Genomic DNA, 12,737 nt, shown 5'->3' with positions numbered 1-12,737 from the left:
TACATTCAGCCCCTTAGCTCTCTTACATTGGCTTGCTGAGCCCTGGACCAGAGCTAACTGCCCCTTGTCTTCCATCAGGTGAGCCCTGGACCAGAGCTAACTGCCCCCCTTGTCTTCCATCAGGTGAGCCCTGGACCAGAGCTAACTGCCCCCCTTGTCTTCCATCAGGTGAGCCCTGGACCAGAGCTAACTGCCCCCCTTGTCTTCCATCAGGTGAGCCCTGGACCAGAGCTAACTGCCCCTTGTCTTCCATCAGGTGAGCCCTGGCCCACAGCTAACTGCCCCTTGTCTTCCATCAGGTGAGCCCTGGACCAGAGCTAACTGCCCCTTGTCTTCCATCAGGTGAGCCCTGGACCAGAGCTAACTGCCCCTTGTCTTCCATCAGGTGAGCCCTGGACCAGAGCTAACTGCCCCTTGTCTTCCATCAGGTGAGCCCTGGACCAGAGCTAACTGCCCCTTGTCTTCCATCAGGTGAGCCCTGGACCAGAGCTAACTGCCCCATGTCTTCCATCAGGTGAGCCCTGGACCAGAGCTAACTGCCCCTTGTCTTCCATCAGGTGAGCCCTGGACCAGAGCTAACTGCCCCTAGTCTTCCATCAGGTGAGCCCTGGACCAGAGCTAACTGCCCCTTGTCTTCCATCAGGTGAGCCCTGGACCAGAGCTAACTGCCCCTTGTCTTCCATCAGGTCATGACCAAGGAGTTGTACAGGCTGCAGACGTCCTCAGAGAAGCAGATAACGGAACTCCAGGCCCAGAATGCTGAGCACCAGGCCAGACTACAGACCTACGAGAAACTGGAGCAGGAGCTGGACGACGTCACCATGCAGGCTGCTGAAAGTAATGTCCTCACAACGTTAGGATAGTAATGTCCTCACAACGTTAGGATAGTCATGTCCTCACAACGTTAGGATAGTAATGTCCTCACAACGTTAGGATAGTAATGTCCTCACAACGTTAGGATAGTCATGTCCTCACAACGTTAGGATAGTCATGTTCTCACAACGTTAGGATAGTCATGTTCTCACAACGTTAGGATAGTCATGTCCTCACAACGTTAGGATAGTCATGTTCTCACAACGTTAGGATAGTCATGTTCTCACAACGTTAGGATAGTCATGTTCTCACAACGTTAGGATAGTCATGTCCTCACAACGTTAGGATAGTAATGTTCTCACAACGTTAGGATAGTAATGTTCTCACAACGTTAGGATAGTCATGTCCTCACAACGTTAGGATAGTCATGTCCTCACAACGTTAGGATAGTCATGTCCTCACAACGTTAGGATAGTCATGTCCTCACAACGTTAGGATAGTCATGTCCTCACAACGTTAGGATAGTAATGTTCTCACAACGTTAGGATAGTCATGTCCTCACAACGTTAGGATAGTCATGTCCTCACAACGTTAGGATAATAATGTCCTCACAACGTTAGAATAATACTAGAGTCATGTTGGCACGACGTTAGAATAATACTAGAGTCATGTTGGCACGACGTTAGAATAATACTAGTCATGTTGGCACGACGTTAGAATAATACTAGAGTCATGTTGGCACGACGTTAGAATAATACTAGAGTCATGTTGGCACGACGTTAGAATAATACTAGAGTCATGTTGGCACGACGTTAGAATAATACTAGAGTCACGTTGGCACGACGTTAGAATAATACTAGTCATGTTGGCACGACGTTAGAATAATACTAGAGTCATGTTGGCACGACGTTAGAATAATACTAGAGTCACGTTGGCACGACGTCAGAATAATACTAGAGTCATGTTGGCACGACGTTAGAATAATACTAGAGTCATGTTGGCACGACGTTAGAATAATACTAGAGTCATGTTGGCACGACGTTAGAATAATACTAGAGTCATGTTGGCACGACGTTAGAATAATACTAGAGTCATGTTGGCACGACGTTAGAATAATACTAGAGTCATGTTGGCACGACGTTAGAATAATACTAGAGTCATGTTGGCACGACGTTAGAATAATACTAGAGTCATGTTGGCACGACGTTAGAATAATACTAGAGTCATGTTGGCACGACGTTAGAATAATACTAGAGTCACGTTGGCACGACGTTAGAATAATACTAGAGTCACGTTGGCACGACGTTAGAATAATACTAGAGTCATGTTGGCACGACGTTAGAATAATACTAGAGTCATGTTGGCACGACGTTAGAATAATACTAGAGTCATGTTGGCACGACGTTAGAATAATACTAGAGTCATGTTGGCACCACGTTAGAATAATACCAGAGTCATGTTGGCACGACGTTAGAATAATACTAGAGTCATGTTGGCACGACGTTAGAATAATACTAGAGTCACGTTGACACGACGTTAGAATAATACGAGTCATGTTGGCACGACGTTAGAATAATACTAGAGTCATGTTGGCACGACGTTAGAATAATACTAGAGTCATGTTGGCACGACGTTAGAATAATACTAGAGTCATGTTGGCACGACGTTAGAATAATACTAGAGTCACGTTGGCACGACGTTAGAATAATACTAGAGTCATGTTGGCACGACGTTAGAATAATACTAGAGTCATGTTGGCACGACGTTAGAATAATACTAGAGTCATGTTGGCACGACGTTAGAATAATACTAGAGTCATGTTGGCACGACGTTAGAATAATACTAGAGTCATGTTGGCACGACGTTAGAATAATACTAGAGTCACGTTGGCACGACGTTAGAATAATACTAGAGTCACGTTGGCACGACGTTAGAATAATACTAGAGTCATGTTGGCACGACGTTAGAATAATACTAGTCATGTTGGCACGACGTTAGAATAATACTAGAGTCATGTTGGCACGACGTTAGAATAATACTAGTCATGTTGGCACGACGTTAGAATAATACTAGTCATGTTGGCACGACGTTAGAATAATACTAGAGTCATGTTGGCACGACGTTAGAATAATACTAGAGTCATGTTGGCACGACGTTAGAATAATACTAGTCATGTTGGCACGACGTTAGAATAATACTAGAGTCATGTTGGCACGACGTTAGAATAATACTAGAGTCATGTTGGCACGACGTTAGAATAATACTAGTCATGTTGGCACGACGTTAGAATAATACTAGAGTCATGTTGGCACGACGTTAGAATAATACTAGAGTCATGTTGGCACGACGTTAGAATAATACTAGAGTCACGTTGGCACGACGTTAGAATAATACTAGAGTCATGTTGGCACGACGTTAGAATAATACTAGAGTCATGTTGGCACGACGTTAGAATAATACTAGAGTCATGTTGGCACGACGTTAGAATAATACTAGAGTCATGTTGGCACGACGTTAGAATAATACTAGAGTCACGTTGGCACGACGTTAGAATAATACTAGAGTCACGTTGGCACGACGTTAGAATAATACTAGAGTCATGTTGGCACGACGTCAGAATAATACTAGAGTCATGTTGGCACGACGTCAGAATAATACTAGAGTCATGTTGGCACGACGTTAGAATAATACTAGAGTCATGTTGGCACGACGTTAGAATAATACTAGAGTCATGTTGGCACGACGTTAGAATAATACTAGAGTCACGTTGGCACGACGTCAGAATAATACTAGAGTCATGTTGGCACGACGTCAGAATAATACTAGAGTCATGTTGGCACGACGTTAGAATAATACTAGAGTCACGTTGGCACGACGTTAGAATAATACTAGAGTCATGTTGGCACGACGTCAGAATAATACTAGAGTCATGTTGGCACGACGTCAGAATAATACTAGAGTCACGTTGGCACGACGTTAGAATAATACTAGAGTCATGTTGGCACGACGTTAGAATAATACTAGAGTCATGTTGGCACGACGTTAGAATAATACTAGAGTCATGTTGGCACGACGTCAGAATAATACTAGAGTCATGTTGGCACGACGTCAGAATAATACTAGAGTCATGTTGGCACGACGTTAGAATAATACTAGAGTCATGTTGGCACGACGTTAGAATAATACTAGTCATGTTGACACGACGTTAGAATAATACTAGAGTCATGTTGGCACGACGTCAGAATAATACTAGAGTCATGTTGGCACGACGTTAGAATAATACTAGAGTCATGTTGGCACGACGTTAGAATAATACTAGTCATGTTGACACGACGTTAGAATAATACTAGAGTCATGTTGACACGACGTCAGAATAATACTAGAGTCATGTTGGCACGACGTTAGAATAATACTAGTCATGTTGGCACGACGTTAGAATAATACTAGAGTCATGTTGGCACGACGTTAGAATAATACTAGAGTCATGTTGGCACGACGTTAGAATAATACTAGAGTCATGTTGGCACGACGTTAGAATAATACTAGAGTCATGTTGGCACGACGTTAGAATAATACTAGAGTCACGTTGGCACGACGTTAGAATAATACTAGAGTCATGTTGGCACGACGTTAGAATAATACTAGAGTCATGTTGGCACGACGTTAGAATAATACTAGAGTCATGTTGGCACGACGTTAGAATAATACTAGAGTCATGTTGGCACGACGTTAGAATAATACTAGAGTCACGTTGGCACGACGTTAGAATAATACTAGAGTCATGTTGGCACGACGTTAGAATAATACTAGAGTCATGTTGGCACGACGTTAGAATAATACTAGAGTCATGTTGGCACGACGTTAGAATAATACTAGTCATGTTGGCACGACGTTAGAATAATACTAGAGTCATGTTGGCACGACGTTAGAATAATACTAGAGTCATGTTGGCACGACGTTAGAATAATACTAGAGTCATGTTGGCACGACGTTAGAATAATACTAGAGTCATGTTGGCACGACGTCAGAATAATACTAGAGTCATGTTGGCACGACGTTAGAATAATACTAGAGTCACGTTGGCACGACGTTAGAATAATACTAGAGTCACGTTGGCACGACGTTAGAATAATACTAGAGTCATGTTGGCACCACGTTAGAATAATACTAGAGTCATGTTGGCACCACGTTAGAATAATACTAGAGTCATGTTGGCACGACGTTAGAATAATACTAGAGTCATGTTGGCACGACGTTAGAATAATACTAGAGTCACGTTGGCACGACGTTAGAATAATACTAGAGTCACGTTGGCACGACGTTAGAATAATACTAGAGTCATGTTGGCACGACGTTAGAATAATACTAGAGTCATGTTGGCACGACGTTAGAATAATACTAGTCATGTTGGCACGACGTTAGAATAATACTAGAGTCATGTTGGCACGACATTAGAATAATACTAGAGTCATGTTGGCACGACGTTAGAATAATACTAGAGTCATGTTGGCACGACGTTAGAATAATACTAGAGTCATGTTGGCACGACGTCAGAATAATACTAGAGTCATGTTGGCACGACGTTAGAATAATACTAGAGTCACGTTGGCACGACGTTAGAATAATACTAGAGTCACGATGGCACGACGTTAGAATAATACTAGAGTCACGTTGGCACGGCGTTAGAATAATACTAGAGTCATGTTGGCACGACGTTAGAATAATACTAGAGTCACGTTGGCACGACGTTAGAATAATACTAGAGTCATGTTGGCACGACGTTAGAATAATACTAGAGTCATGTTGACACGACGTTAGAATAATACTAGAGTCATGTTGGCACGACGTTAGAATAATACTAGAGTCATGTTGGCACGACGTTAGAATAATACTAGAGTCATGTTGGCACGACGTCAGAATAATACTAGAGTCATGTTGACACGACGTTAGAATAATACTAGAGTCATGTTGGCACGACGTCAGAATAATACTAGAGTCATGTTGACACGACGTCAGAATAATACTAGAGTCATGTTGACACGACGTCAGAATAATACTAGAGTCATGTTGGCACGACGTTAGAATAATACTAGAGTCATGTTGGCACGACGTTAGAATAATACTAGAGTCATGTTGGCACGACGTTAGAATAATACTAGAGTCATGTTGACACGACGTTAGAATAATACTAGAGTCATGTTGGCACGACGTCAGAATAATACTAGAGTCATGTTGACACGACGTTAGAATAATACTAGAGTCATGTTGGCACGACGTCAGAATAATACTAGAGTCATGTTGACACGACGTCAGAATTATACTAGAGTCATGTTGGCACGACGTTAGAATAATACTAGAGTCATGTTGGCACGACGTCAGAATAATACTAGAGTCATGTTGACACGACGTTAGAATAATACTAGAGTCATGTTGGCACGACGTTAGAATAATACTAGAGTCATGTTGGCACGACGTCAGAATAATACTAGAGTCATGTTGACACGACGTTAGAATAATACTAGAGTCATGTTGGCACGACGTTAGAATAATACTAGAGTCATGTTGGCACGACGTCAGAATAATACTAGAGTCACGTTGGCACGACGTTAGAATAATACTAGAGTCATGTTGGCACGACGTTAGAATAATACTAGAGTCATGTTGGCACGACGTTAGAATAATACTAGAGTCATGTTGGCACGACGTTAGAATAATACTAGAGTCACGTTGGCACGACGTCAGAATAATACTAGAGTCATGTTGGCACGACGTCAGAATAATACTAGAGTCATGTTGGCACGACGTTAGAATAATACTAGAGTCACGTTGGCACGACGTTAGAATAATACTAGAGTCATGTTGGCACGACGTCAGAATAATACTAGAGTCATGTTGGCACGACGTCAGAATAATACTAGAGTCACGTTGGCACGACGTTAGAATAATACTAGAGTCATGTTGGCACGACGTCAGAATAATACTAGAGTCATGTTGGCACGACGTTAGAATAATACTAGAGTCATGTTGGCACGACGTCAGAATAATACTAGAGTCATGTTGGCACGACGTTAGAATAATACTAGAGTCATGTTGGCACGACGTTAGAATAATACTAGTCATGTTGACACGACGTTAGAATAATACTAGAGTCATGTTGGCACGACGTCAGAATAATACTAGAGTCATGTTGGCACGACGTTAGAATAATACTAGAGTCATGTTGGCACGACGTTAGAATAATACTAGTCATGTTGGCACGACGTTAGAATAATACTAGAGTCATGTTGGCACGACGTTAGAATAATACTAGAGTCATGTTGGCACGACGTTAGAATAATACTAGAGTCATGTTGGCACGACGTTAGAATAATACTAGAGTCATGTTGGCACGACGTCAGAATAATACTAGAGTCATGTTGGCACGACGTTAGAATAATACTAGTCATGTTGGCACGACGTTAGAATAATACTAGAGTCATGTTGGCACGACGTTAGAATAATACTAGAGTCATGTTGGCACGACGTTAGAATAATACTAGAGTCATGTTGGCACGACGTTAGAATAATACTAGAGTCATGTTGGCACGACGTTAGAATAATACTAGAGTCACGTTGGCACGACGTTAGAATAATACTAGAGTCATGTTGGCACGACGTTAGAATAATACTAGAGTCATGTTGGCACGACGTTAGAATAATACTAGAGTCATGTTGACACGACGTTAGAATAATACTAGAGTCATGTTGGCACGACGTTAGAATAATACTAGAGTCATGTTGGCACGACGTTAGAATAATACTAGAGTCACGTTGGCACGACGTTAGAATAATACTAGAGTCACGTTGGCACGACGTTAGAATAATACTAGAGTCATGTTGGCACGACGTTAGAATAATACTAGAGTCATGTTGGCACGACGTTAGAATAATACTAGAGTCATGTTGGCACGACGTTAGAATAATACTAGTCATGTTGGCACGACGTTAGAATAATACTAGAGTCATGTTGGCACGACGTTAGAATAATACTAGAGTCATGTTGGCACGACGTTAGAATAATACTAGAGTCATGTTGGCACGACGTCAGAATAATACTAGAGTCATGTTGGCACGACGTTAGAATAATACTAGAGTCACGTTGGCACGACGTTAGAATAATACTAGAGTCACGTTGGCACGACGTTAGAATAATACTAGAGTCATGTTGGCACCACGTTAGAATAATACTAGAGTCATGTTGGCACCACGTTAGAATAATACTAGAGTCATGTTGGCACCACGTTAGAATAATACTAGAGTCATGTTGGCACGACGTTAGAATAATACTAGAGTCATGTTGGCACGACGTTAGAATAATACTAGAGTCACGTTGGCACGACGTTAGAATAATACTAGAGTCACGTTGGCACGACGTTAGAATAATACTAGAGTCATGTTGGCACGACGTTAGAATAATACTAGAGTCATGTTGGCACGACGTTAGAATAATACTAGTCATGTTGGCACGACGTTAGAATAATACTAGAGTCATGTTGGCACGACATTAGAATAATACTAGAGTCATGTTGGCACGACGTTAGAATAATACTAGAGTCATGTTGGCACGACGTTAGAATAATACTAGAGTCATGTTGGCACGACGTCAGAATAATACTAGAGTCATGTTGGCACGACGTTAGAATAATACTAGAGTCACGTTGGCACGACGTTAGAATAATACTAGAGTCACGATGGCACGACGTTAGAATAATACTAGAGTCACGTTGGCACGGCGTTAGAATAATACTAGAGTCATGTTGGCACGACGTTAGAATAATACTAGAGTCATGTTGGCACGACGTTAGAATAATACTAGAGTCACGTTGGCACGACGTTAGAATAATACTAGAGTCATGTTGGCACGACGTTAGAATAATACTAGAGTCATGTTGGCACGACGTCAGAATAATACTAGAGTCACGTTGGCACGACGTTAGAATAATACTAGAGTCATGTTGGCACGACGTTAGAATAATACTAGAGTCATGTTGACACGACGTTAGAATAATACTAGAGTCATGTTGGCACGACGTTAGAATAATACTAGAGTCATGTTGGCACGACGTTAGAATAATACTAGAGTCATGTTGGCACGACGTCAGAATAATACTAGAGTCATGTTGACACGACGTTAGAATAATACTAGAGTCATGTTGGCACGACGTCAGAATAATACTAGAGTCATGTTGACACGACGTCAGAATAATACTAGAGTCATGTTGACACGACGTCAGAATAATACTAGAGTCATGTTGGCACGACGTTAGAATAATACTAGAGTCATGTTGGCACGACGTTAGAATAATACTAGAGTCATGTTGGCACGACGTTAGAATAATACTAGAGTCATGTTGACACGACGTTAGAATAATACTAGAGTCATGTTGGCACGACGTCAGAATAATACTAGAGTCATGTTGACACGACGTTAGAATAATACTAGAGTCATGTTGGCACGACGTCAGAATAATACTAGAGTCATGTTGACACGACGTCAGAATAATACTAGAGTCATGTTGGCACGACGTTAGAATAATACTAGAGTCATGTTGGCACGACGTCAGAATAATACTAGAGTCATGTTGACACGACGTTAGAATAATACTAGAGTCATGTTGGCACGACGTTAGAATAATACTAGAGTCATGTTGGCACGACGTCAGAATAATACTAGAGTCATGTTGACACGACGTTAGAATAATACTAGAGTCATGTTGGCACGACGTTAGAATAATACTAGAGTCATGTTGGCACGACGTCAGAATAATACTAGAGTCACGTTGGCACGACGTTAGAATAATACTAGAGTCATGTTGGCACGACGTTAGAATAATACTAGAGTCATGTTGGCACGACGTTAGAATAATACTAGAGTCATGTTGGCACGACGTTAGAATAATACTAGAGTCACGTTGGCACGACGTCAGAATAATACTAGAGTCATGTTGGCACGACGTCAGAATAATACTAGAGTCATGTTGGCACGACGTTAGAATAATACTAGAGTCACGTTGGCACGACGTTAGAATAATACTAGAGTCATGTTGGCACGACGTCAGAATAATACTAGAGTCATGTTGGCACGACGTCAGAATAATACTAGAGTCACGTTGGCACGACGTTAGAATAATACTAGAGTCATGTTGGCACGACGTCAGAATAATACTAGAGTCATGTTGGCACGACGTTAGAATAATACTAGAGTCATGTTGGCACGACGTCAGAATAATACTAGAGTCATGTTGGCACGACGTTAGAATAATACTAGAGTCATGTTGGCACGACGTTAGAATAATACTAGTCATGTTGACACGACGTTAGAATAATACTAGAGTCATGTTGGCACGACGTCAGAATAATACTAGAGTCATGTTGGCACGACGTTAGAATAATACTAGAGTCATGTTGGCACGACGTTAGAATAATACTAGTCATGTTGACACGACGTTAGAATAATACTAGAGTCATGTTGACACGACGTCAGAATAATACTAGAGTCATGTTGGCACGACGTTAGAATAATACTAGTCATGTTGGCACGACGTTAGAATAATACTAGAGTCATGTTGGCACGACGTTAGAATAATACTAGAGTCATGTTGGCACGACGTTAGAATAATACTAGAGTCATGTTGGCACGACGTTAGAATAATACTAGAGTCATGTTGGCACGACGTTAGAATAATACTAGAGTCACGTTGGCACGACGTTAGAATAATACTAGAGTCATGTTGGCACGACGTTAGAATAATACTAGAGTCATGTTGGCACGACGTTAGAATAATACTAGAGTCATGTTGACACGACGTTAGAATAATACTAGAGTCATGTTGGCACGACGTTAGAATAATACTAGAGTCATGTTGGCACGACGTTAGAATAATACTAGAGTCATGTTGGCACGACGTTAGAATAATACTAGAGTCACGTTGGCACGACGTTAGAATAATACTAGAGTCATGTTGGCACGACGTTAGAATAATACTAGAGTCATGTTGGCACGACGTTAGAATAATACTAGAGTCATGTTGGCACGACGTTAGAATAATACTAGTCATGTTGGCACGACGTTAGAATAATACTAGAGTCATGTTGGCACGACGTTAGAATAATACTAGAGTCATGTTGGCACGACGTTAGAATAATACTAGAGTCATGTTGGCACGACGTTAGAATAATACTAGAGTCATGTTGGCACGACGTCAGAATAATACTAGAGTCATGTTGGCACGACGTTAGAATAATACTAGAGTCACGTTGGCACGACGTTAGAATAATACTAGAGTCACGTTGGCACGACGTTAGAATAATACTAGAGTCATGTTGGCACCACGTTAGAATAATACTAGAGTCATGTTGGCACCACGTTAGAATAATACTAGAGTCATGTTGGCACGACGTTAGAATAATACTAGAGTCATGTTGGCACGACGTTAGAATAATACTAGAGTCACGTTGGCACGACGTTAGAATAATACTAGAGTCACGTTGGCACGACGTTAGAATAATACTAGAGTCATGTTGGCACGACGTTAGAATAATACTAGAGTCATGTTGGCACGACGTTAGAATAATACTAGTCATGTTGGCACGACGTTAGAATAATACTAGAGTCATGTTGGCACGACATTAGAATAATACTAGAGTCATGTTGGCACGACGTTAGAATAATACTAGAGTCATGTTGGCACGACGTTAGAATAATACTAGAGTCATGTTGGCACGACGTCAGAATAATACTAGAGTCATGTTGGCACGACGTTAGAATAATACTAGAGTCACGTTGGCACGACGTTAGAATAATACTAGAGTCACGATGGCACGACGTTAGAATAATACTAGAGTCACGTTGGCACGGCGTTAGAATAATACTAGAGTCATGTTGGCACGACGTTAGAATAATACTAGAGTCATGTTGGCACGACGTTAGAATAATACTAGAGTCACGTTGGCACGACGTTAGAATAATACTAGAGTCATGTTGGCACGACGTTAGAATAATACTAGAGTCATGTTGGCACGACGTCAGAATAATACTAGAGTCACGTTGGCACGACGTTAGAATAATACTAGAGTCATGTTGGCACGACGTTAGAATAATACTAGAGTCATGTTGACACGACGTTAGAATAATACTAGAGTCATGTTGGCACGACGTTAGAATAATACTAGAGTCATGTTGGCACGACGTCAGAATAATACTAGAGTCATGTTGACACGACGTTAGAATAATACTAGAGTCATGTTGGCACGACGTCAGAATAATACTAGAGTCATGTTGACACGACGTCAGAATAATACTAGAGTCATGTTGACACGACGTCAGAATAATACTAGAGTCATGTTGGCACGACGTTAGAATAATACTAGAGTCATGTTGGCACGACGTTAGAATAATACTAGAGTCATGTTGGCACGACGTTAGAATAATACTAGAGTCATGTTGACACGACGTTAGAATAATACTAGAGTCATGTTGGCACGACGTCAGAATAATACTAGAGTCATGTTGACACGACGTTAGAATAATACTAGAGTCATGTTGGCACGACGTCAGAATAATACTAGAGTCATGTTGACACGACGTTAGAATAATACTAGAGTCATGTTGGCACGACGTTAGAATAATACTAGAGTCATGTTGGCACGACGTTAGAATAATACTAGAGTCATGTTGGCACGACGTTAGAATAATACTAGAGTCACGTTGGCACGACGTTAGAATAATACTAGAGTCATGTTGGCACGACGTTAGAATAATACTAGAGTCATGTTGGCACGACGTTAGAATAATACTAGAGTCATGTTGGCACGACGTTAGAATAATACTAGTCATGTTGGCACGACGTTAGAATAATACTAGAGTCATGTTGGCACGACGTTAG

The 12,737-nt window shown here is 41.3% G+C and overlaps 1 protein-coding gene across 2 annotated transcripts in view; it reads left to right on the top strand.

The window, feature by feature from the left end:
• Nucleotides 1-12,737, top strand: part of pibf1 (progesterone immunomodulatory binding factor 1) — a 147,708-nt gene that overhangs the window by 94,006 nt on the left and 40,965 nt on the right. For both annotated transcript variants that reach the window (XM_071330976.1, XM_071330975.1), the window contains exon 11: nucleotides 687-837. In XM_071330976.1, the coding sequence (XP_071187077.1) occupies nucleotides 687-837 (151 nt within the window). The remainder of the gene's footprint in view (nucleotides 1-686; nucleotides 838-12,737) is intronic.

Source organism: Salvelinus alpinus, chromosome 10 (genome assembly GCF_045679555.1).
Source record: "Salvelinus alpinus chromosome 10, SLU_Salpinus.1, whole genome shotgun sequence".
NCBI classification, from domain to species: Eukaryota; Metazoa; Chordata; class Actinopteri; order Salmoniformes; family Salmonidae; genus Salvelinus; species Salvelinus alpinus.
Note: the sequence above shows the minus strand (reverse complement) of the source record. Positions and strands in the feature narration are given on the sequence as shown.